Here is a 27,259-nt window from a genome sequence, read left to right as displayed (position 1 = left end):
TATACCTTCTACCCAACAATTAGTCCATGGCTTCTTTACTGACAGATCAAGAACCAATTGGGGAAGAGGACCTTAGCATCAGAACCACCCCTACATTTGCCAAACTACTTTCTAAAAGATTTGCAACACAGCTGAGTCCCATACTGTCACTGATAACATTTGTTAAACTTACCATTTATTTGACTGAGTTAAAAATCTCACTATTATTAGTGAATTGAATATTTTCCTGTGTATCTAAGTTCTTGAGTTCTTTTTGTAAAGGGTGACATTTAAGTTAAAGTGACATAGCATAATTATTAAATATCTTTTCTTTTGATTTTTTTATAGAATCCTAGTTCTGACCATATTCTATTAAAAATTATTGTTCCATATTTTTGGTCTTAAAGGGCTCCAGATCTGTGGGTTTTTTTTTTTCTTTCTTCTTTCTTCATATGAATCGTGTAGCATAGGCTCTCAGAAGGCCCACAGTGGGCACTTTTGTTATTCAGTCTTTTCTTTCTCATTTTACCCCAGATGCTTTTTAGTTCACAACAAACAGAATCCTGACTTGCAGGGTTCCCTGAAACATACTTTGGGAAATGCCATTGGGGAGGGGGTGTTGGAAAGTGAGTGTATGATGGATAAATCTTTTCTTTGAGCGAGTTGTGCTCACTGGCAAATGTATTCTAGAGGTCACAGCAGATGGTAGGGATGGCTCACAGAAATGACTTCTCTCTTGCTAACTACACTCAGTGTGAAAGGGAGCATCAGGTCAAGAATTCTATCATAGAACTGGCGTCTTTGATGAATGAGGTAGCAGGCTGCCTTGGGATCTGTTCATTGATTTCTGATACACATTTAGCTTTGGTAAGACATTCAGGTTTCCACTCAATTTGAAAGGTGTCTTTAATAAATAAAAGCATGTAACTCATCTCTAAACTGGAGACTGATTCATGCTTTTTTTTTTACCCCACATTTATATTCCATTCAGTGTTTAAACCATAGTACAACCTACCATTCTTTTAAAAATGTATCTAAAAACATGCATACCTATAATCCTAGCATTCGAGAGGCAGCTAGGAAGATCAGGAATTCAAAACCATCCCTACCTACAATGGAGATTCAGGCAGCTAGCAGCTCACTTGCCCGTTAAGTGAATCTGAAGCAATGAGACCTTGTCTCCAAACAATTAAAAAGCAAGCAAGGAAGGCTTAGGAAAAGAGAGGCGCTATAAACTGAGCATAACCCTATAGGGTAAGTGCTTTTGTCCTCTGGGCCTGGTGAGGTCCTTACCTTATGCTGTATGGGAAGCTGAGATCAGTCACATGGCTTATGATTTTTCCTGACCTGTGATGCCTACAAAGTTTGTTCTGGCCAAAGGAATTATGATAACACAGAGCAGAGACTCTGTCTACAACTACCTTGTTCAAAAAATATTGATTACCAAATTAGAACAGGGTAAAAGAAAGGGTTCAGTTGATTATGTACCTGGTCAACAAGCATGAGGACATTAACTTAGATCTCTAGCACCCACATAAGAGACAGGCACAGCAGCTTTTGCATCTAATCCTAGCACTTAGGGGAAGGGCAGGCAGATATCTGGAACTCATTAGACATAAATCCTAGCTGGGTAAATGAGCTCTGAATTCACTGAGAGACCTTGTCTTACAAACTAGGCAGCAATCTAGGAAGATATCTAACAGTGACTTCCACATACATATGCACACACAAGAACACAAACATGCAATATATATCCATGGAAACCAAGACCCAAATAAACCCAGCATATTTGTTCCCAAAAATTTGCCTTCTCCCATCCAGAAGTTTTGCAATTGTTGAAAGAGGTAAGCTTCTATTGGGGGAAGTTTATGTGTGATCGTGAGAGTCACCAGGTGTTGTAGTCTAAGGTGGGGCATGAAGATTTCACTGAGGGTTCTGGCCATAGTATTGTCAGATCGTGAATATGACAGAAAGGGAATATGCATGGAAGGGGTGAAAAGGAACCTGAATTGGGCATCAACCTGCTTGAGGTGTTGAAGCCAAAGGAGATGAGGGTGTGTACATGGTAGAGTGGGAGTAGTCGTGACACGAGACGGGCTAACTCAGTGGGGATCTGCAGAGATCCGAAAAGGAAAGGAACCAGCAGTGGTGGCTCAGTGCTTGGTGCCAGAGCATGGCAGGCACACACTGGACAGTAGAGCCCTAGCCCTAAGATAGGGGTAAGGCTTTTACCTTCGAACAGTATAGTCTCAGTATACAAAGAAAAGGAACAGGAGCGACTCTAGTGTTAGCCTTGAATTGGAGACATTGTGAAGCTAATGTCTTAAGTGTGTGAGGACAAAAGAAAGTTGAGATGTGAAGGCCTGTGGTGGGTTGTGTGTATGTTACTTTCTGGGTCTGACTACCAAAGGCCTATGGTGGGCTGTGTCATTACTTAATGACTCTGAACATTGAAGGTATGACGTCAGCAATTCCAAGGAACAGCAAGCATACAAACACATGACTCCCAGACCTGGCTTGAGAGTGCTCCCCAAGAAAAGGAATCCTGGCAACATGAGAAAGAACTGTTTCCAGGACTGAGGTAGAGAAAGTGTAAGATGATGCTGAAATATCTTTCCCAAATTAAGAAAGTATTCAGAACACGATAGAGGTATGTCCTCTAGACACAAGGCAAGGAAAAGGACCAAAAGCTTCCCAGTGATCTTGGTCTGGAACATCAAACCAAACACTGAAGGCAAATGAAAGCTATGCACTTGTAGCAAGATAAATAAACAGCTAGACTCAGAACTCGAGGGATGGAATAATACTTACATACAATTTTTGCTACAAAATGCTTTTTAAGTGCCTGTGGAGAGGGTACCCAGTAGAGATATGAGATGATAGAGTCAAGTGGTGAGAAATCATCATCAGTAAAAGACAAGTTGAGATTCATGAGGAAACATCCGACAGTTGAGACTCACTCTGCAAACTAGTCAAGGTCCTATAGATCTAGGAAAGAGTTTTTATAGCAGAACTAAGACTTACCCTGCTCAAGGCCACTCATGCCTCTAAACTACTGGACAGGATTAGATGGCATACTGTGCTGAGGTATATATATATACTTCCTGGTTGTGATTAGACATGGTTGTTTAGAAAAGAATGAGTGTGCATATGCAGGTGTGTGTGTGTGTGTGTGTGTGTGTGTGTGTGTGTGTGTGTGTAGATGATAGGGTATAATGCCAACAACTTATTCTCAAACAGTGGAAGAAATGAAAGGGCCTTTGTTTGTTTCTAAAATTGTTCTGTAGGTGTGAGACTGCTTCAAAGCAAAATTCACCCTGTGCACACATGTTCAAGCACCTGTGTCCTCTAAGAAACTTGATTGTCAGAGCACAGACTAAAACAAGCTTGTAAGCTAGGTGCATCCATTTCATCATCTCAGGTGCCCTGCCACAGGCAGACAGGGCTGTGGACTTGGATACAGCAGTCCTTCTTCCCTCCCTGGGCTGTGCAGCCTATAATCCAATGGGAGACTAGAGCTTCACGGTTCAGACCTTCACTCTTCACACCTCCTAAGTGGGTGGCTAGAAGGATTCAGTGGTTAGGGCATGGCTGCCCATGTAAACTTAACCTTTTATTAGCACACAGAAAGCCACAGAAAGAAGTAGCTTTTGGATCATTTTGTAAGCACTGTTGTTTTGAGCATCTTAAAGGCGAATCTGTTTTGAGTCGAATAATTTGTGCTGCTTTGTATGTTGTTCAGCTGCTCAGTTTCCCTAATTAAAATGCACGGCTGCTGTCCTGTATCACATGCTGGTGAACTTGCTTCATTTCTAACTTTCCATAATTGGAGGCTGCTACATGTACCCAGTGAACACTCAATAAAATTAATTGAGGGTAATGATGATGACGACTAGATCCATGGTGTCATTGTTATTTCTCCCAGCCACCCCCGCCCTGGAAGCTCAGATTGTTTGCATTTATAAGTTGTTGCTATGGAGTTGAAGGGATAGATTTGCTGAGAGCTTATGGTATATGATCCATAAAAGGTGGTCATGGTAGGTGTCTTACTGAATAGAAAATGTCAGACTTGATGTAGGAGGATCCATTTGGCTCTTGTGTTTGAACAGTATCTTTTTATCCAACCCTACTTGAATATCAAACCTATTTTTGTCTTGGAGCCAGCATCTCCCACCTGTCTCTCTGTGGGTCTAGACCTCACCACAGGTCCAGCTTTTATTACTTGGACCTTTTCTTTCTTTCAGGAAAGTCAGTGGAATGAACTTCTTGAAACTCTGCACAGACTTCCCATCCCTGACCCTGGAGTGTCTGTTCACCTCAGCGTGGTAAGTGGGGTAAGATGGTTGTCTCCCGAAACAAGCATGTCTGTATGGGCCTTCAGAGGAGACCTGAGCTACACCCTTACTTAACCTGAGCCCTGGGTTCAAGGCAGGGTGGGGTATGGGATTCTCCCTCTCTCAGAGTTTCACTGAATAATAGATGCTTCCCAAATGACCAGTCATATCCTTAGTCAGAGATTCAAGGAATAGGATGGCTGGACCTGTCAGCCTTGTCACCCCCAGTCTTTGGCCACCTGTATCACCCTTTGTCACAGTTAAAGTCCATTCTGGACTTTCAGTCTTCAACAGTGTCTCTCTTCTGTTTGCTTTTTAACTCATGTATCCTTCAGAACTATTCTGATTCTGTTTCCTGAGAAATCCTCCCTGAACTCTCAGGCTGAATTAGCCTTTCTTTTTAGCCCCAGTTCCCTTACATGATCCTGGAGACTTAGTTCCATCCTGTGGGAGTAAGCTGGTTCTCAGTCTCTATCCCATGAAGACAGAGCAAGAGTACTCAGTATATTTCCTGGCCTACAGCATGCATTATTTCTTTGAGTGCTTTGAGGTACATCCTGCCCAGTGTTTAGTGTGCCACCTGATGGAAATTTTCTGTTTCATTTGTCTGTTTTGCTAGTGATTGAAGTGACTTAAATCAAGACCTTTAACTATATAGGCTCAGTTTCCTTATCTGTCAGATAGAACATCAGAAGAGGTGTGTAGGATCTTTCTCATAATTCATTTACTAAATTCTTTATCTCTTAGTTGGCAGCTGTCATTGCCTTTATCAGAATTCTGTGGTGGACACCATTTGGCCAGGCATCCATGGTCATACAGACCTGTCTCCCTATCCCAGAGCTCTGGCAGGTAGAGAGTTTTCTCCACCAGCTTCTCAAGAAGCAGTTACAGTGATGGTTTCAGGGATCCAGAAAGTGTCTGACTTCATAAGGAAAACTATAAATGGTATCAAGTTCCTAATTTATGCTAATATACACCTTAGCTGTTCAAACATTCTCATGGCATAGAGGAAAGGTTTAGAGAGGAAAGGGCATGCGTATAAAGTCATGCATTCTAAAAATGATGAACTAGTCTTTACAATGCTAAGCTAATAGGAAAAAGGGATGGATGCAGGGAAGGAGGGAAGGAATTTACTTATGGAAGATTTGCTCTTAGGGAAGTAGGGACTGCCTGAAAAGATGAGCAAGTGAGCTTTAGACCCAGTCATCACTGAAGCAGAGCAACCCTGCTTTTGTCTCAGTCTTTTTTCCTAAGCAGCTTGATCTCACAGCTTCAGCCTGTAATAGCATCCGACAGGTAGCTGTGGAGCAGCCAGGCTAGGTCACCAGCTGCCTGGGAGGAAGGGCCACTCCTTCCCCAAATGTCTGCACTGGCAGCATGCTGTCAGGCCTCAAGGACAAGCCAGCTCGGGGCAGGAGGAACTATTGGGTGTGTAGCTGTTTCATTCCAGTGGATTCTAGGAATGTTTCTGACCTCCCCTGGTCCCCAGCATTTCATGGGCGATGGAGCAAGACAGAATCTCAAAGGACAGCCTGGGGACTGGTTGGTTTGGAGTTATGCTGGCTCACTCTTTACAATCCACTGCATCTGTAAAGGCAGATGTTCTCCCTCTTCACTAGACATTCTTGTACCCAAAATGCATTTCTGTTTTGAAGGTCTAGTATTTCATTTGGAATAGAAATCCTAAAATGTTTGTGAAATGCCTTATAAAGTTACAGCCTGGGCTTTGTATCTTTACCCATTTTCTACAATAGAATGTTCCTGTGTATCTGATGTAGGTGATTGAGAAAAATAGAAATGCAAGCCAGCAGTCTGAGTGATAATAATTGTAAAATAAAACTCCAGTTGTTAATCTGGGTGTGGTAGTATATGCCTGTCATACCAACATTCTGAAAACAGAAGTAAAGAAGAGTCAGTGCAAGCCCAAAAACCCAGTCTGATCTCTGTAGCAAGTTTAGAATAGCTGAAGCGATTAGTGACATGGCTCTGGTTTCAGCCTAGATCTTCCACATGCTCACTGAGTGATCTTAGACTGTTTTCTTCCCTGAACATTAATTTGTTCATTTGTAATATGGAGATAATATCTATCTTCAAATTTTATTGTAGCAACTAAAAGTGATGTTTATAAAGTATTTAATATAAAGTTTTTCATAAGCAGGTGTTCAATAAATATCTTTAAGTGTCAGACTAAGCAGCTCATTGTTGCCATCATTGGTACAGCTTGTCTCCGGGACCTTTTGTTTTAGAATGTCTATACAACTTACTTTTCTAGAAACCTACTTATTCTCCCATTACCCAGGAGTGTAAGGGTTTGGGGAAAAGGTCCAGATTTGAGCTTAGGCCGTGGCTGAGCTGAACCTTTCTGCCCATGACCTTTCCTGGCCTTTCACAATCCATCTTTAATTGACCAGCACAAGGCTCCTTCCAGTGCCACTTACCATTATCTTCTGAGCCTTTAAAAGCAGCCAAGGAGGTGGCATTAGTTCAGCCAGTTTTCATTTAACTTGGAGATATGGGCTTGTTACAAACATGGAGATGCCTCATTGTAAACCTTTGAAGTCAAGTCTTCAACCTCTCCCAGACTTCATGACAATCACACTGCAAGTCAGGAGCTTATTCTACATTGGCAACCATCTGTAGCTCTTTCATGTGGCATGAGTGGCCTTTGGCTGTAACTGTCCTGAGCAGATTTTGATTACAGTATAGATTGATGTGACCTTAGATGCTGAAATGGAGTAGCAGGGTTGGTTGAGCTATCCTGTCACTTAATAAGTGATTCTAGTGTTATTTGGTTGCTAAGAGGCCTCTGCCTTATTGAACAGCAAACTACAGAACTGGCCATTTTTTTGTGTTCAGAAACTCACAAAATATTTCATTGAGAATTTAGACTTAAGCTTCTTTGATTTTTTTTTTTTTTATTCATGTTCCCAAGACATTCATTCTCCTGCTGATGAGTTAATACTCCTAGCTTGGTCCAACATTAGCCTAAGTAGTATATAGATATTTCTTAAAACAGCCATGTTTTAAGATGCTTTAGAACATTTACCTAAATTTGGGATAAAGTTCTAGTTAAATGCTCTTGAAAAAATATGCAGCTCGTGTCTTTTCTTTTCCAGCATTCTTACTTCACTGTGCCTGATAGCAGAGAGCTTCCCAGCATACCTGAGAACGTGAGTACCTGGAAAAGGACTATTACATTTATTTATTTACAGCTTATGTTTTTAAAAGAAAAGGGTATGTTTTCAAGTGTAGTTACAGTGGATTGCTAAAACAAGTATAAAAAACAATGGGTTATAATAGCAAAAGCAAATTGAAAATACCTATGAAGTATAGACACAAAGTTGTCTTCATATTTCTCAAAGTAATCACTTATTAATGGTTGATATGAATTTATTCTAGTCTTTTTAAGGCATATTACATAGCCTAAAATTACCTATTAGAAAACCAGCTTAGCATTTCACTGATAAGAATTATTGTTGTCCACTGCAACAATCTCCATTTGAGAGAACCTAGGTTCTCACAATAGAGACTTAGGTTCTCTTTTCTAATATCATAAGATGAAATGTTCTTAGCAAAGAAATTCCCATGTGAAAGTTTACAAGGGCAGGTGTTCATAAGTAGAACCACACTTCTGTGTTCATGTCTCAGGAAGCTTGTGGTAAGTGAAGTAGGAGGACACCGTCCTGAGAAGGGCTGAGAAGCAACAGGCTAAAGTGGCAGATCTGTAGGTTCATGTTTGCCCTTTGAAGAAGCTGGGGGACATGTCTACCTTAGGACACAGTATTTATTAGGATTATAAATTGTAAAATGCAGAATGAAGCCTAAAGCAGCTACCAGAGAGGCACGTGGTGAAATATAAGTAGCATGAGATCAGCTCTCCTTCATTTCAGAGATGCAGTACAGTGGTTTTGAGCTCATTCACACTCTACTAGTCTTCAAAAGTTTTCATCTTTCAAAATTGTGGTGTGTGGAAGCCATCATTCTGCTCTCTGACTGTGATTGTTGCCTACTTTTTTTTTTTTTTTTTTTTTTTTTTTTTTTTTTTTTCGAGACAGGGTTTCTCTGTGTAGCCCTGACTGTCCTGGAACTCACTCTGTAGACCAGGCTGGCAAAATTCCTTTCCATTTAAAAAGATGAGACCAAAAGCACCTCCAAAGAAGAAATTTCATACCCTGGAATGCTTTTGTAAGAACAATGAAGTTGAATTTGAATTTGAGAAATTAAAAAGGCTGGGCACATAGCTCAGAGCATAGCACTTGCTTGATGTGTGCAAGGTTTTCTATAAAGCATTGTAGAAAATCAGCTCAAGAAATTAGAAAAAGAGGCAATTAGAAAAATAATTTAATTTATGTTTAAGGTAAAATTACAAACCAAGACTTTTTAAGAACTTTAAAAAAAAAAAAAAAAGAATAGGGAGAGGTTGGAGGGGGAAAGGGAAGGAGGAAAGTGGTGATCAGATTTGTAATTAAAATATATTAAAAGAAAAACTTTAAAAGATAAGGAAATATCTCTAATAAATTTGGAAAGTGAAAAAATTTTTTAGAAAAGTGTGGCTGAAGTTAAAATAAATGTAATATCGATAGTGAATAACTTGGGAAGAGTAAAACATTGCCATCTCCACTCCTGCCTCTATAAATACAGCAGTGTTTCACTTGCTTTGTTGCCATGTTCAAGGCTCTAGTTTATAGAAAAAGTGTGTGTGTGTGTGTGTGTGTGTGTGTGTGTGTGTGTGTGTGTGTGTGTGTGTGATATAAAAGTGCTCTGATTACCTCATTTCAGAGGAAGTGCTTCTCAAGCTTCGCCTTTCTTTGTAGCCTCAGAAAGTGCTGTCCAGAGTCCTGGTGGTGCTCATGGAGCCCTAGGGATATAGATGGTCGGGTGACCAGAGGGCTGGTTGCCTGCCTCTGTGTTATTTAGATCTGGTTAATTTATCACTACTTGAATTGGGAGTTGAGTAATACTTGAAGCCAAAAGATTCCTTTGATTCATTTAAAAAACAAAGCAAACAAACAAACAAACAAAAAACACCCTAAGTTTAGAAGCTACAATTCAACAACATGGAATGCCAACTGTATTAACTGCGTACCTCCATAGATGCTTCTTTACATAATGCTGTATAAAAAACATTTGCCTGTGTCATTCAAAATCTATCACATACACACACAAAAGAAACCAACACAGAAATGCATATTAAAAACAAATGCAAGCCTGAATTATCACGATCCTTTCCCCAGCCTTGAAACTGTGCTCCCTCCAGAGTTTGGTGACTGTCCTCCAGAGCTTTCTCTGTAACTTTATAGGATGACTGTGCAATAGGCATTTATATTTTTTAATATAAAAGTGATACTGTTCCCCATTGTTTTACTTGTGTTTTAAATTAGCCTAAAAGTTGTTTTCATCTATCTACTATGTTTTGTTTAATGATGTGTGTGGCTGTAGTCCAAGTACCCAAACACAGAACTTCACATCTGCTAGACAAGAATGTACCACTGAACCATACTACCAACCTTAATATTTTTGTTAAGTAGTACAAATCGTTTAGAAATCATAGTAATTGATAAAAGTCTGTAATCTCCAAGTATTCTATATGTCACAGAAGCAGTTACTTCCAAGTTTTTAGCAATTGCATTTTCCATCATTTTTTTTCCTCCCAAAGGTGTGCACCACCACCACCTGACTGTACAATAGCATTTTTAAAAAGATTTATTTATTTTACATATGAGTCCACTGTAACTATCTTCAGACACACCAAAAGAGGGCATCAGATCCCATTATAGATGGTTGTGAGCCACCACATGGTTGCTGGGAATTGAACTCAGGATCTCTGGAAGAGCAGTCAGTGCCCTTAACTATTGAGCCATCTCTTCAGCCCCTCCATTATTGTTTTAAAGATTTGTTCTTATTTATGTGTATGTGTATGTTACTGTGTGAGTATATCCCACATGATTGTGGTGCCCAAGGAGGCCAGAAGAGGGCATCAGATCCTCTTTAAGTGGAGTCACAGGCAGTTATAAGCCAGCAACCGTATGGGTAATGGGAACCAAAATTTGGGTCTTTGGAAAAGAAACCAGTGTTCTTAACCACTGAGCCATCTCTCCAGCTCTTATCATACTTTTAACATGTCCCTGTTGCTCCATCTCAAGATTTTTTAATTGTATATATCACCTATTGATTTTCTTATGTGAGATAATAATTTTGATATCTTTTCCCAGAAATCCACATACACAAAAAACACTTCCTCTCACCTATCTATTTCTCCTCTCCCAGTCTTTCTCTGTCTTTAAGGGGGGAAGACAATTATATTAAATCAGCAGTCAATATTTCCATATGCATGAACTGCTGAAGCGGTTAGATTGTGGTTCTTTTTTTGTACAACTTGTTGTAGGTGGGTTCTTGTTTTAACATCTTCCTCTTTTGGTTTTATTCTGTCATTCTCAAGAAGCATTTTCCAGCAATGTCCTGAGAGAGTATGTTGCTGGAGGCAACAGTTTTGAACTTTCATGATTAGATAGTGCAAATGTGGAATTCTAGTTTGCAAATCACTCTCCTTTCAGAAATATGAAGGCATGAACACTGGCTTCTTTTCACTCTTGTAGCTTAGGATCTTTGTTCAATTTGATCCCTATCATTTTTTTAAGATCTATCAGCTTCTAATATCCTGAAATTGAACCATAATGTACCTTAATGGGTTCATTTTCACCCATTTTCCTAGGCATTGATCATCTTATCCACTTTGGAAACTCACATCCTTAAGCTTACAAGTATTTTCACACACTATTGTTTTGTTTTACTTTGCTTTGTTTTTATCTTCCTCTCCCCCTCCCCTCCCCTCCCCTCCCCTCCCCTTCCCTTCCCTCCCCCCTCCCCTCCCCCCTCTCTCTGTGTGTGTGTGTGTGTGTGTGTGTGTGTGTGTGTGAGAGAGAGAGAGAGAGAGAGAGAGAGAGAGAGAGATAGGATTCAAACTTCCTGCATTGATCCTCTAATGTCCATAGTCTTTCCTGTTTTCCACATTTCTCTTTTAGACCAACCTCTACTTTATTCAACAATTTTTACATTCTGTAATATTTTCTACTTTGGCCATATTACTGTTATTTTTTTTATCTTATCTATGAGACTATAATTCCCAGATTTAAAAAAGAATTTTAATTCTTTCTCCTCCTCTCCCTCCTGTGTTGTCAGGCTTGTCAGTAGACATCAGCAACCCTCCCAGCTCACAGCCCTCCCAGCTCACCCTCCTGAGGAGCTATTGCTACACCAGCTGCATCACCACACCAGCTCTTGCATCATTCTCACACTCCAGTCCTAGCTCCTGTCTGTCTTGTGAATCACTTGTTGAGCTCTGGCCGACTTGAAGCTTGTCATTTAAGAGTGGGTACTGAACATCTGACCCAAAGTTCTGTGCTCATCAGCAGAGCTTGACTGAGTACAGAGGTGGAGACTCACATATCATCAAAACCTTTCCATAGGACTAGTCAGTTTTCTTCTGGGGAGTGTGCTCAGGAAGGTGAGTGGGTTATGAGGTGACATGTGCTATGGTTACATTGGGTTAGTCCCCTTTTCTAATGAGTCCTTTTGGAGCCATCCTCAGCTTTACCCATTATCCCCAAGCCCTTCTGGTTCAGAACTTCTAATCAGATTACTCCCTCTGGACAGGTGCAGGAAGCCAGCTGAGGAATTGGGGCTGCAGAGAAGAAATTTGGGAATGAATCACTTGTGCCCTTTTGGAGGCTGAGCAGCTTCACTACCTGAGCTTCCCTGCGCCCTGTGTGTGAGCTGGGCTTGGTGCTTTTTGTCATGTCCACCCACCCACCTCACCCTTACTGTCCAGCTTTCTCTTTATCCTCCATTAAGTCTCATACCACCTTGGACCAGGTAATCTTTTGTTGCCTGTGTCGGGCTATGGATCATTAGATTGGGTTTTTTGTTTGGTTAGTTTTTTGAGGTTGTGGTCTTTTGGGGGGGTGCTCTTTTTTTTTTTTTTAACATCTTTGGGTGTTATTCACTATATGGTGGTATCAGTCCCTCCTTGGCCTACCCCCTAAGCTATGACAACCTAAAATGTCTCAGTCACTGCCCAGTATGCCCTTAGACAAACCAGTTTATTAGTAATATCATTTTACAATTTAGAAGACAGATGTCTCTCTTCTATTCTTCAGGATTGATAACTTTAAAAATGCTTTTTCTTGACTTCTCCTGGGAGGGTGGTGTCAGCAGAAGAGAGAAACTTGCCGTTTTTCTTTGAGGAAATGCCTAGATGGATTGTTATGTCTCTTCTGTGCTAAATAATAACATGGTCAGCTACTTAGATCTAACTCATCTTTTTATTTTAAGGGCCAAGAATTCCTTAAGAACTTGGTTTTTAAAGTAGCTAGAAGTTTGTATAATTTCTGAATTCTCAGCACCTTAACTGCTGAGGTTAGAGATAACTGTTTGAATGGTCTTCTCTGTAACACACCTACAGCTCCTAGCTTTACTGTCTAGCTCCTGGCTGCACTGTGTATCGCCTCCTCTATCCCCACCATTTTTGAAATTTAGATTTTCTCTGCTGGTTTGCCACTAATGAACTAATTCCCTGTGTACAATCCATTGTCTCCTAAATCCTCCTTTGCAAAACAGTAAAGGTCTGGTCTTGTTTGTTTCTAAGCAGAATAGTAGTACCAATCTGCCAGTCTCCTAACACACACCATTCCATTTTAATCCCTGCCAGCTACTCTGTGAGAGGTAGACAAGAGCCCTATTTCACATGCACAGAGCCTGGCGCTCATAGGCTCTGCTTGCTAGCCTTAGTCTGCAGGTCAGTGGGGTGTAGCAACCCCCGTTCCAAAGGTTTGGCCCCCTAGGGTTGACTTGTGATATTCATGAGGAAAAAAAAAGAAACGATATTTCATATCTGAAACACACAACAAAGCAAGGAAGCTTTTACTCTAAGGAGACTCTGAACTTTTGTGAGACCAATTTGTGTGGGTTTGACACAGAATCACTATAGAGTTCTAGCCATGTTGAAATTTGCATTTTAATCTCTTGGTGATTTTTCAAGGATTAATTTAAAATGACTAAATTGCTGCATTGCAAATTGAAACAAGCAATAACCACAGGGTTGTTAATGTGATACAGTGTGCTGTCATAGACAGAACATGGGTTTCAGAGACAGCCAGGCACAGGGCCCCACCAGCCTAGGCCTTTGGGCTTCTTGTCTTCCTAGAACCTCAGCATTCTTATTTAATAAGGGGAAACAGGAAGAGCAGAAATCTTAAATGGTAAGTTTCAAGGACAGTGCTGAGTGCCACCAGAACTTTCTTTTTCTCATTCTAGTTTCCTGGAGATTGTTATTCAACCTCCTTGAGGTCTCAGTATGACTGCAAGCTGAGGAACACGATTCCCCATGGCTTGTCCTTTCTGGATGTTAGCTGACATTCTTGGCTATACAAATTAATGCCATCTTTCCCTGGGATATGTCTTGGTGGCCCCTGTCATCACTGGTGTCGTGAATAGAGTGTGGGAGCCCTGTGCTTGCCATAGAAAAGGGTTCTGCAGACATATGATTGTCTCCGCTAAAGGACGATCTAAATTTAAGAAAGTAAGCAACATATGGCCTTTGGAACATGAAACCTAACAACATGTTTTCTGACATCAGAGAAAGGTTGATGTAAGTAAAGAAAGAGCTAGTACTTGTTTAATGCCCTCCAGGTCTGGTGGCTCAGACCAGGCACCATTTGTTACTTCCTGAGCTCTTACACTAGCCAGTGATGTGGTTGTGAGCCCCTTTGCAAAACAAGGAAACACAAAGTTGTAAATTCAGTTACTTAGTCACTGAGCGCAAAAACCAGAATTCATACCTGGGTGAGTCTAATCCCAGTATGAAGATGTTTCTAGGTCCAGGTTTCAGTGCTACCTGTATGTCCCTAAGAGATCATTAGTGTAAGCAATGTGATTAATTGCATGGATAGTTGGTTAATGCCATTTGTCCTTTAAGGATGGAGGATTAGTACCTGAAACTTGTAGATGCCTGACTACATGGTATTAATGACTGACTGACTGACTGACTGACTGACTGACTGACTGGTTGGATGAATGAATGAACAAACAAAGTGCCAGACCCTGAGAGAGGAAAAAGAACAGCTCCTTACAGCTGGCATTTGGGCCAATTTGTCTACAAGTTGTTAATGAAAAGCAAACGTGGAAAATTAATTCTTTCCACTTTCAGCTCCTTGTTGAAGTTAATTCTCATTATTTCTCCAATTTCTTTGTAAAAATATTTTCTTGCTTTTCACTGAGAAACGATTACTATGTAATTGCTCATCAGGGTTTTCTGTGTCTATCAAGATAACACATGTAGGAGTAAATTTTATGCAGTCAGTAATTAAATGAGCATAAATCTTTATAAATTTTAAACAGGTGACCTGCATTTAAGAAAAAGTCACAGATCATGGACAGATGTGTAGTAATAATTACATTGTAAGCTGACTGCATAAGAGATATTTTGTTTTGCACCCAGGTTTTGAAGTTTACTTTTGATTAATGGATAATCATATAGGCCTTAATTTGAAGTATTAAACAAACCTGTCTTAATTATCTGGTCAGTGTCATACCAAGTAGCTAATGATGTGAGTGAAGTGTTTAAGTGAATGGTTATATGTGACATTACCCAGACTCCACTTTGTCAAAAGATGCACCATGCTGTAGAAAAATTTATGAAGTCATTGTAGCTTTCACAAATAAACAAAATTGAGATGGCAGAAGTGGACCTATTATCAAATACTGAGATTGTTCCTACAAGTTGTCGGATCATTGTTTATTCTAATGGTCTTTTCCTTTGCACAGAGGATAAAGCTGACCTCGGGTAACTCTGCTTTCTATTCTGTGATACACTTCTCTCGCTTGACTGTTCAAATGAGTTTGCGGATTTTTTTCTTGGGCAAATTATTTTAGCACTCCAAATTTGTAATTCCCTTTTAAAGATCTGGTGCCACTATGATAACTTGAATATATTGTTTTTAATCACTTAAAGGCTTCAGCTGTTTTCATATTGTAAAAGTTGAGCCTAGTGACCTGTACTCTCAGCTACTCAGAACACTCAGTTGAGAGGTAGCCTGAAGCTTAAGATCTGGTGACCAGTTTGGACAATGTAGCAAGACCCTGTCTCTCTTTTAAAAAAAAAAAAGTCATATTGTAAAATATTTAAGCAAGAGTTATTTTAGGATTTGAGACCTATTTACAGAACCAAGCCTCTGGCCCAGGAATCAGCCTCTAGAGTGAATGCAGTGAGTCTTTATTCCTGTTCCGCGATGGCGTCTCAGAGACTAATCAAATGACAGACTGGGGCAGACTAACATCTGCTTTGAAGGCTCCAAGGAGTACCCAGCTTAGAGTCGGTTCTTTGGTTTGAGGATTATCTCATTTCCCTATGGTATTGAACCTAAGACGCTTTCTCTCTAAGCCACACGATATCCCCTCCTGGGCCCAGCTTGTTCCAACCCCACCCCGACCTCCACCTGCTTCATAACCTCAGGCATGGATCACAGTGAGTGTGAAGCCCCCAGCCACCTAGGCTGCTGCTAGAGCCAGTAGAGAGCAAGGAAGGAACAGCTCCTGGGAGGGGCTCCTCAGGGGCATGCGGTTTGCCAGGTGTTGCTCCCCGCTTTATCTGGATTGAGACCTTCACCAATGTCTTTTTGTACAGATGAGAAATAGAAGCTAAGGGTTCAACGACTTGGTGCAGCACATACCTCTCAGAAATTCACCTTCTATGCTGCACTCTGGAGTCCCCCTTAGATCTGAGTTCTGGCAAGACTGGCACTTTCATATCCCCAGGGGATGGGAGAGGGGAACAGTCTATAATAAAGTCCAAGCAAAGAAAGGTGTGTCCTCAAGCCTAGCAACACACTGACATTTAAAAAACTAAGACCAGAGTGCAGAGCCCAGGAAACAGTCCTCCAAGCAAGGTCCTCTTTTTCCTATCATAAGTGTTACCTGGTAGTAACTGACAGAGGATGGAAGGGGACAGGTACCCAGGCTTACCTGTGATGGGGTTGCAGTGGTCCAAGGTTTCATGCTGAGGAACAGGAAGCAGAAATGCCATGTTCAACAGGAATGGTGGTTATTTAGAAGGAGGGTTGGCATTCAAACAAATGGACACTGATATGTTTGGACAAAAAGAAAGTGTTATGCACAGAGCCTTGGAACCATGGAGGCCATAGAGCCAAAGAGCCTTTCTTCCTCTGCTCTCCAAGTCTAATTCTATATCAAGTCCTGTGGTTAAGAGTTTTGTTTTTTGTTTTTTGTTTTTTAACATGTATTCCTAAAGCTTTCTTTTGAACTATTTACACACTTGGGTTCCTCGCCCTTGGAATGTGGCAGGTAAGTGGTAGATAGGAACCTGCCATGTACCTTCTTTTTTCCTGCTGCCATGGGCTTTGAGAGATTTTTTTAAATTTTGTTTTTATGTGTGTAAGTGTTTTGCATGTATGTATGTCTGTGCATCATATATGTTTATGTCCACAGAGGCCAGAAGAGGGTGTCATATCCTCTATAACTGGAGTTACAAAAATGTGTGAGCTGCCGTGTGGATGCTGGGAATTGAACACAGGTCCTGTGGAAGAGTAGCCCAGTGCTCTTAACTGTCTCTCCAGCCTCAAGGAACTCTTTCTGAAACCCAAATGTGATCCTGTCTTCTTTTCTGTGGGATTTTTCACTGGCACTGAGTAACTGGTCACCTTATCTGACTCAGCCTGAGTTTCTGTCAGGTTCCTTTTTCTTCCTAATATACCGCACTGTCTCTGCTAGACCACTCTCTTGTGCCCTGCTCACACCAGAGCCAAAGGACAGATAGTCTTCAACCACTTGTTTCCTCCATGTATGGATTCATTCTTTCAACAAACTGCTAGATGCTGGGCTTTGTAATTTATCCAAAGGTACTCATCCTTGTAGAAAAACCTACTTAAATCTGAGTTACTATAAGATAGGGACAAATTGCCATGGAAACACAAAGGAGCATTTGGCAGAGGAGTCCAGGAAACCTTCCAGGAGGAGGTGACACAGGGCTGATCTCTTCAAATAAATGAACATGTTTAGAATAGAGAAGAGTATTCTGAGAGGAAGTAAAGGCCTGATGGGTGGGAAATGACAGGGCAAGTCTGAGAAATGGAGGTTTACCATGGAGCTCAAGCTGTTGGGCACTTAATAGCAAGAGGGATATCCCTGTCTCCAAGGGGCTTCCTCTGAGCCCAGGCTTGGCGGAAACTAAAAGTGAGAGCCAGGACCCCCTCTGCCCTGCAAGTGCTCCCCTGTCCAAGAAGTTCCTGGGTTGGGGCTGTTGGCACTCCCTCCCACTCTGGCGGGTGGCATCCCAGAAGGAAAGAGGCAGGGGAGGAAGCAGATAAGAGAGACAGCTTCTGTTTAGACACAAATATCTTGGTGATCAGCACAGATGGGATGAGAAATACCAAAAAAAGTATATGACAGTTTAGAAAGAATTTGGCTAAATGTTACATATTTTTAACATACCTGTGTAGAGTTTTGGACCAAGCACCTGAGTCCCTCTAATCTCGACTGGGAATGGGGGCCTGCCTCAGTCAAGTGGTGTTTTATTTAAAAAATACACCCTTCCCCATCCACAAAAGTATCCTTGTGATTTTTTTTTTCCTCCCACCAAAATAAGGCGCAGGATTTGTCTCTGACGCTGTGTCTCCCTATTTGGACGGCAAGCTGTGTAACATATTTCTCCTCAGCGTGAAGCTTCTTGGCAGACTCTTGAGGCCACGTTTTGGTGGCTTCAGAGTTATCTTTGGATCTGTCAAAAGTGCTAATGGGCTTTCTGGCCTTCTTTAAGCTCCTCATTTCTATTTTCTTGTTACTTTTATCCTCTTCTAAAAGAAAAATTCATATAATTCATCAGCATTTACGCTCTCTCTGAAATGCTCAGCTGAGGGTCTTGTATTTTTGTTTGTGAGAACTGCTCTGCCGTGTCACTGTCTCAGGAACAAACCCCACCCTGACATCATTAACTCAGCGCTCCTCGGTCCACTGGGCAGAGAAATGCTTCTTGCCTGGTTTCATCCGACTTTAGTGCTCATTTTATTTTTTTCATGGAGTTTGTTAGGAGACAAACTGATATGGTGGTTAACAGATAACTTTTAGATTCAAGAGACCTGCTCTTGGCTCTGCCCTTTCTAAGTGGGCAATCTTTAAAAACAACTAAGGCTTTCTAAGCTTTCATTTCTCCATTGAGACATGGTAATGCCTACCTAAAGGTTATTAGGAGGAATAGAAAGAACATAGATAAAGCACACATGGCCTGCCATGTTCAGATTCCTCTATAAATAGGGCAACAATTTCCTAAGGGGTAGGAGAGTTCCTCCTTCTTTGCACATATATTTCCTCTTATTTTCCCATACACTCAATATTTTTTGAATATGATATTTTAGCTTATACTTTAAGGTATCATATATTTAAAACCTAGACTGAGTCTTCTGCTGTTCACTTATCATGTGACCCTTGTTACATTACATCACTTTTCTGTGCTTCTGTTTTACAACTTTAAATAGAGAAAGTGACATCTAGTACAAGGAATGGTTTCAAGGTCAAAGCACAATGACCTGTGTAAAGCCTCATCGTGGTAGATAGTGAATGAGCAATATCCAGGAAGGACAGTGCAGGGGAGTGTTTAGTGTCGGGGAGCAGAGCTATCTGTCAGTCCACTTACTCTATTTGTGAAGTCTGGTGGTTAGCCTAAGACTCTGGTCAAACAGTAATAAATCATGAGATAAGTGCTCATTCTTATCCTCAACCATAATATTGTGGAAAAGAACTTTATGGTATTTTGCATATAAAATCTACTGGTTTACTTAAATTATGGTTTGTAGATCTTTAATCATGATAAACTGCCACTCGTGGCAACAGCTTACCTTCCTTCCTTTCATTTCCTGAGAGTTGCATTGTGCAGCATAGAAACCCTCTAGCATTAAAGAAATTAGCATATCTGCGTGTATTATTAATGTCAGGTAGATATGGAAAGGGTTGTAGAAATGAAGTATTATCCATTTCCCTGCTGGAATCGGAAGAGTTCTAATCCATAATGCTAATTAAAGGAGTGAACCCCAGGATACAGAGGAAAAAACAAAAGCTGCTTAATACACTTTATTGTCACAACTTGATGCTGGTTATCTACATCTCCTCCCTTTTGAGTGAAGAGTTTAGGAGTTGTAAGTCTTTGAAATTACCTTCATTCTAGCAGAACCAGGTGGGAGAGTGTATGCTATGGAAACAGTAAGGATGAGGCAGGCAATGCCCCGCCTTTGTACTAGGACCTGCTGGGCTGTACCTGAAGCTTGGATACTTTCTTTTGCTAGGATGCATGGCACCGTACGTTAGAAAAGTTCTAGGACCTAGGGTCCAAAGATGAGAGCAGAGTTCTGTCCTCGTTGCTTATTAGACTATTTGATCTCAGGGAATCTCCCTCAGCCTTGGTCTCATCGTTTTTTGAGATTGTAGAGTTCCTGTGCTTCTCATCCTTTGGAATGACATGGAAAGCTAACATAGTGCTGTGCATGACGACCTCAAGTTGTAACCCGTAATCACCACACAGAGATGCAGTCGCTCGGGCTGCTCGTCTCCAAGGCCTCTTTGAACTTTGCATTTCATGATTTCATACATGAGTGGAGCTGGAGCTTCCAGGTAGAAAGAGTGGGACAGGAAGAAGAGCACATGCCTTCTGATTATTTGCTTTCTCCTGCTTTTATGAGATACTATTCGTAATAAGAACAAACAAAATAAGCCACAAGCCTTGCTTTCTTCTTTTTCCTAGAGAAATCTGACAGAATATTTTGTGGCTGTGGATGTGAACAACATGTTGCATCTGTACGCCAGCATGCTGTATGAACGCCGGATCCTCATCGTCTGCAGCAAGCTCAGTACTGTGAGTAGACCGTCTCGAGACGGCTTTGCAGTCATCTAATTTTAATTGAAGGATGTATCGGCAAGATTAAAGAAAATTTTAGGAAAATGAGTCAGCCACATTCCCCTAATATGGTAATACATCATCATCATTAATTATTCATGTCCCTTTACAGTGTCAGAGCTCATTTCATTTATTCTTACAGTCTCATGATCAATTATAGTTTTGTGCTTATCTCCACATAAGCTTATTTTTGTCATTTCTTTAAAATGCTAGCTCTATATTCCATTGTAGTAATATAGTTATGATTTACTAAAGTCTTCTTTTCTTGGTGGCCATTTAAGCTGTTAATAGATAAATCCTCTGGTAGATGATACTGCAGCAAACATCTTTGAGCTCCCTGTTATTGAAACAGCCCGCATGTATATGGGGACTTTGTAAATAATAAATATGTTAACAGTGGGACCTCTGGTCAAAGGCTTTGATAAGCACCAAGAATTGGGGGCTGTCAGATTGTTTCCCCAGGAGGCTGGGCCTGTGAACAGTGAATGTTGTCATCTGTATACAAGTGAATGAACCACTTTCATTACAGCCTTTGCTAGAATTGTCTGTGTCTTTGTATGTGCTGTCTGTGTGCTTGTGCTACCTTTTAATCTTGCAATAAAATTAGGTATAAAATGATATATTAAGTTTTAACTTTAATATCTTTGGTTAGAGGTAACCATTTTCCATTAGTTTATTTCCTCTTTGTTAATATCTTTTCCCATTTATCTTAGAAGGTGTTTGTTGTTTTTTGAAGGAAGAAATTGGATGTGTGGTATGGTATGTGTGTGTGTGTGTGTGTGTGTGTGTGTGTGTGGTATATGTGTGTGTGTGTGTGTGTGTGTGTGTGTGTGTGTGTGTGTGCGTGTGTGTAATATGCATGTTTGGAAGTAAATGTGTATATGTGGTTGGCCATGCATTTATGTGCATGTAGAGGCCAAAGGATAATGCCAGGTGGTTTTCTCTACTTTATATTTTGAAACCAGGTCTCTCATTTAACCTGGCACTTGAGGTTTCAGACATCTTGTTTAGCCAGGGATTCTCTGTTTCATCTTCCTGCCTACTGAGATGACTAGCAAGCTATCCCTCATCCAGCTTTTTATGTAAGATCAGGCGATCTGAACTCCAGTCCTCACACTTAACATGGCAAATGCTTTACCCACTGAGCCATCTCTCAATCCCTGCTTCTGTCTGTTTGAAATAGGGTTTTTGCTTTATAATCTACACTTGCCCTGATCTCACTATATAGCCCAAACTGGCCTCAAACTCATGGCTGGCAGTACTACTTCACCCTGGGATTCAAGTGTGAGCCACCATGCCCAGACTGTTTTTTTTCTTTTGTCTAAGTTAGAGTGAGTTCATGTATCGTATTAATAATAACTTTTGTTGTATGTTTAACATAATTTTTCTTATTTACATTTTAATTTTTTCACCTGATAAGTATGGTTAATATGAAAGTTCTCAGGCAAAGGTTAAAATCACTTTATAGTAAATACTGATATGATTTCACTGGTAGTAATTTAGTGAAACTGCCTTATTACATTTATCTACTTACTCAACTTGTTAGCATTTGTGTGTTCACATAAACCTATGTTTAGAGGCCAGAGAACATCTTTGTGACTCTTTCTCAAGCTCTGAGCTGCCGCCGCCGCCGCCTCTGCTGCTGCTGCTGCTGCTGCTGCTGCTGCTGCTTCTGCTTCTTCTTCTTCTTCTTCTTCTTCTTCTTCTTCTTCTTCTTCTTCTTCTTCTTCTTCTTCTTCTTCTTCTTCTTCTTCTTCTGTTTTAAAGATTTATTTATTTGTATTTATATGAGTACACTGTAGCTGTCTTCAGACACACCAGAAGAATACATTGGATCCTATTACAGATGGTTGTGAGCTACCATGTAGTTGCTGGGAATTGAACTCAGAACCTCTGGAAGTACAGTCAGTGCTCTTAACTGCTGAGCCATCTCTCCAGCCTTTTTTTTTTTTTTTTTTTTTTGAGACAAGATTTTTTTTTCAAACCCAGAATCACAGGGTGATTCTAAAATTAATTTGGGAAAGCCAAAAGAAAGAGCCAAAATCATACTTGAAGAAAATGAATGGATTGTGATAGCTTTAGTTTGCTTTAGTAAGACCTTCTGTAAAGCTGTATTCACTGGTCTGCTGTGTTAATGGTTATACTGGGAATGTAGGCAGATTAATGGCACAGAATAGAGGCCCAGGAACTGCCCACAAAGGCTCTATAAATAACAAAGGAGGCACTGAACTGTCTGTCAAAACCAGGCAGACATTTCAGCAGTAGCTGTCCACCTGTGGGAAGAAGAGAAGAGTTTCTATTTTACTCGTGCAGATTTCAAATAAATTAATGTTTAAATATGGACAAACCCAGCATACTGAAAAAGCCCTCCATTAGTGAGGTGCACCCTAGCCCATTTTCAGTCTTCAGCTGGATTAGGGTTCATCAGTCTCTTCTCAGAACAACAAGTATTGAATACTGTGTTGGACGCCATGTAGCCTTCTTTGCAACTGAACTCTGACTTTCTCATTTACAGTAGATAAACCAATGGCTAAGACTGACTTCCAACAGTGCTTTGGGTACAAGAGTGACAGCAGGCCACACTGGGTCTTGTCACTATTAGATTGTTAATCTCTGAGTTAGGTGACAGGTTTTGGTGGCTTAAGTTTTCTTATTTAAAATTTATTTGTATGATGTACTTAATTTTATATGTGGTTCTATTTCAAGAACTTTTATCAAAAAAGTAAGATACCACACCCAAGGGATAGAGACAAGGTAGTCTCTGTGCAAAGGTTAAAGAATCAATGATGTGGAGCTGGAGACTGTTCTTCCAGAGGTCCTGAGTTCAATTCCCAGCAACCACATGGTGGCCCACAACCATCTGTAATGGGATCTGATGCCCTCTTCTGGTGTGTTTGAAGACAGCTACAGTGTACTCATATACATTAAATAAATAATTCTTTTTAAAAAAACAATGATGCCTAAGATTTTACAGCTCTGAAAATGAGAAGATGGTGAAGCAGTGTCTCAAACTCCTAATCCAGCATTCTGAACCCATCTAATAGAATCCAGAAAAGAGTCCAGCTGTCTTGTCACACCTGTCAACATCTGATATCTACAGTCTGTACTGTGCCCACCCTTGTGGGTGAACTGTCCTCTATAACCAGTCACTTTGTGTGTCCAGATGACTTTGTCCCACAGTGTATTTCAATAGTCAACATCAAACAAAAATAGACAAAAGTACCTGATTTCCTGAAGCTCTCACATTTGAGTAAAGGAGACCTTAAATCAGAGTGCACACTACCTATAATAGCCCAGTAGCTACTGAGAAGTACCCAGGAATGGAGAGTAGAGGAGATAGTGCAGAGGAGTGGGGAAAGGGATCAGGATTTTCTCTGACAGGAGAAATGCCTTGTTGAGAAGGTGCTTCTTAATGCCTCATTATGCCTCCATGCCACCTCGAGGAAGTGCTCCAGCAGAGAAGCAAGAGCTTAGTTCTGCCCAGTCTTTGTTTCTTCTCTGCTGGTGCTTTCCTAAGCACACACCAACATGATACAGAGACTCTTAAACCTTAATGACAAAGCATGGGCAGGGAGGTGGCTTCAAAGATAAAGGCACTTGCTGCCAAGGCTGATAACCTAAGGTCAGTCTTCAACATCCATGTGGTAGTGGTGGGAGGAAAGAACTTGTTACTACAAGTTGTCCTCCAGCCTCCACATGCATATATGCATGCATGCACACACATATAAATGAATGTAACTTTCAAAAAAGACAACTTTCTGAGTCACGTCCACTTCATCCCACTTATATTCTTCCCTTTACCCCCTTTCTATTCTCCCATTTAGAACAAAGTTTCTTGAAAATCATCGCATCCTGTCTAGTCTCTCTGCTCTTGTTCTCTCACCATTTTACTGGAGTAGCTTTTAAATGAGCAATTGACCTCATGTTAGTAAAATTAAAATGAGTTAATACGTATCTTAGAACACGGTCTGCCATGTAGTATGTGTACATGTTCATAATAAATCAATAAATGCTTTATTTGAGAGGTCAGATTTTAATATTTCAGATCAAAACCAAAAAATGATTATTTAGAAACAAGATTAATTCTGTATTGTGTAACTGAGTTAAGGATAGGGATGATCATTAAGCTGAATCATTGCTAAGGTTTTTCTCCTTTTTGTGGGTAGGGTTGTGGGGTTTTGTTTATTTACAGATAGTTGACTGCAGCTGAGGTCTGGGCTCTGTGACTGATGATGAAACTACCCTCTTCTTGGGAGATGGGATTCTGCTCCCAGCCAGAAGGCACTCAGTAGAATCCAGATTCTCTTCTATATGTGGAGTCTCTGAGGCTGAAGGAGCTGAGCAGACAGGAGGTGGGTTCAAACCTGTGGTTGTCTCCAGATTCAGGATTTGGATGAAGGTCTTGCCATTGTTGCCTCTGACTTCATCCAGCACAGCTTTTACTTACCTCATAGATGAGGCAGATGTGAAAGCTGTTTCAGCCTGAGATGTTCTGCGGACCCTCATGGGAGACCCTGATGTGGCTACAGTACCTCAACAAACCATGGTCTCTAGTTTGTCTGATAAGATACAACTTAATGCTCTTCAGAGCTATTTAAGATCTAAAAGATAAAGGCTACTGAACACTCCAGAGTGCATCTTCCATAATACAGACTGTCTGGAGACAAACCTAGCACTGCTTAGTTCAGAGTCAGATAATGTGTATCCCAGGGTGTCCCGGTCAATAATGCTGTGATATTCTATATAAGACAAATGTAAGTTTTTGTTTTCTTTGCTCAGTTAATGTTCATTGATTGTTTTCCCTTATAAATGATAAATAGGGAAGGCTTGGCTAAATCTTGTTCTCTGATTTCTTGGAACACACGGATCCTATTTCTCTCCCATATTTTCACATCCAAGTTTAACTCATTGCTTTTTGGAAATACTATGGACAGCTAGTATATCAAAGATAGGAACATCTTAGAAATCATGCCTTGTATAACTATCATTACTCCACATTCTTTGAATTATTTCTATCTTACCGAGAATCCTGTTCATTTGGGAAGGTGGAAAAAAAAACTTGCTTGAAGTACTAGTCAGAGAGAAGGACTAGTCAGAGAGAAAGAGACAGAACCACAAAATAAATCATGATGTTCTGTGTAGAGGGAATTTTCTAGAAAGGAAGAAATAGTCAGAAACTATGGATACAAGAGAATCTCCGCCCCTTCAGAATTCTTATTTTTGCTACCAAGTTATATTGATTGGGATTGTTTTGTATAGGAACTAGCACTAGAACCAGATAATAAAATAGGTTGCTAAGTACATCCACTCCATGAAGAAAATTAGAAAACTCTTATAAAAAGACAAAATAATAAGAGCTGTTAGATAAGGTGACCGGATGAGCTGGTTGTGCTGATTTAGTTGAAAAGTAAGCCAGGCTACATAACAATTAGAGCTCCAGGACTACCAGAGGTCACATCTGCAGAATAAATGTCTACAACACCTTCATGTAGATCACACTCAGTATTTCGTAAGGCAGACCCTTGGTCTTCTACCACTTTCTTTAGATTCTTTTACATTAACCTCTCTGAGCCATATACTCAGTGTATGAGGTGCTATGTAACATGCATTCTTGTGTATACTTATATCAACAAGCATATTTGCATGTGTGTATGTCTATGGCATCCGTGATTATCATAATCTCATTAGTTTTTGTAGCAACCCCAGGAGCAACTTGATTTTATTACCCTTTTACACATGAAAATACTAACAACCAAAAAGTTGAAATATCTTGTTTAAAATGAGCTGAAGAGATGAAATTAAAAGCCACTTCTTTTAGGAACAGGCCCTTCTGGCTACCTCATACCGCCTCCTTGGTAACTCTCCACTTATCATGAGTTCCTCATGACACTTGTGTACCCAGAAACATTCTTAGCTTGATTCTCCTGACCATGGATCTGAGTACCTGGTGTTGCTTTCACATGCATACAGCTAAGCTCTTCACTTCATATTTCATAGCTACAACCCCCCCCCCACTACCGCCATGTGCCCTGCTCAAATCTGGGCACAAGTGATGCACACTTCTGTCTCTTGGCCAGGGCCCCTTCCTCTACCATTATCAGTGCTTTGTTAGACTTCATGTCTGCCCAGTCTCCCAAGCTACCTTGATCAGAGCCTTGGGGTAGGACTGAGACAGCACAGTGGCTTCAGGAGCCGTGGGCTGCATTTCCTTCCAGCTTTCTGTCTCTTGACTATAACTTCCCCCTTTCTATACAGAGGCAGATGCTCACAGATAATCTCTTTTCTAAATTAGGGGAGCTAGAAGAACTTTCAAAACCCCAGACTCTCTAGTTAATTGATGAAAAGCCATGTTTACTTAACTAAGGGATTTATTTAGACCATCCAGGAGATGGGTTTAAACAAATACTTAAGAAGAAAGCACTATTAGATGGCAAATCTACGCAATTGAGCTTCCACACATAATTATGTATAGATCCCATAACTATGAGAACAATTAATATTTTTCTAATGGTACCTCATTTAGAGAAAAGAAAAAAACTAACACAGAACTATTTTTCCATTTCTTCTCAGCTAGACAAACACACATTTTCCCCAGAGAATGTAGGACTCGGGTAGGGCCTGTGTACTGATGCCCTGGACAAGTGGTAGGTGATAATTGTGTCTCGTCGCCACACCCCCAGCTTGGCCTTTGTAGATGTTTCAGTGTTCACGAGAAGTCCTGGATCCTTTCCCAACCTTGCCTGCCCCATCACACACTCACTCACGCAGACAGCCATCCATTGTCTGAGCACACCATCTGCTCTGCTGACCCAAGAAAGGACAGTTTGGAGCTGAGGCACATTTTCAGATTTGCTTTAATTTTCACTTCTTTTTGGAGGAACTCTACCTTACCATGGCTGTGTCAGCCCAGGCAGTAGCTAGGCATCTTACCAGTATGTGCAAAGCTTTCCTGGTTCTCCTGCACTAGAACAAACTAATCCTGTTTGCTTAT

The 27,259-nt window shown here is 40.7% G+C and overlaps 1 protein-coding gene across 7 annotated transcripts in view; it reads left to right on the top strand.

Moving 5' to 3' along the window:
* The window catches only part of Dennd1a (DENN domain containing 1A), a 463,938-nt gene that overhangs the window by 218,991 nt on the left and 217,688 nt on the right, over window positions 1–27,259 (top strand). For 6 of the 7 annotated variants that reach the window (XM_076928664.1, XM_076928662.1, XM_034495130.2 and 3 more), the window contains 3 exons: window positions 4,224–4,304; window positions 7,430–7,483; window positions 20,116–20,226. In XM_076928664.1, coding sequence (XP_076784779.1) covers window positions 4,224–4,304; window positions 7,430–7,483; window positions 20,116–20,226 — 246 coding nt within the window. Of the gene's footprint in view, window positions 1–4,223; window positions 4,305–7,429; window positions 7,484–11,550; window positions 11,818–20,115; window positions 20,227–27,259 lie in introns of those variants that run through there. The other variant, XM_076928665.1, reaches the window with a different exon arrangement.

This window comes from Arvicanthis niloticus, chromosome 2 (assembly GCF_011762505.2).
Source record: "Arvicanthis niloticus isolate mArvNil1 chromosome 2, mArvNil1.pat.X, whole genome shotgun sequence".
Classification (NCBI taxonomy): domain Eukaryota; kingdom Metazoa; phylum Chordata; class Mammalia; order Rodentia; family Muridae; genus Arvicanthis; species Arvicanthis niloticus.
This window is presented reverse-complemented; position numbering and strand designations above follow the sequence as displayed.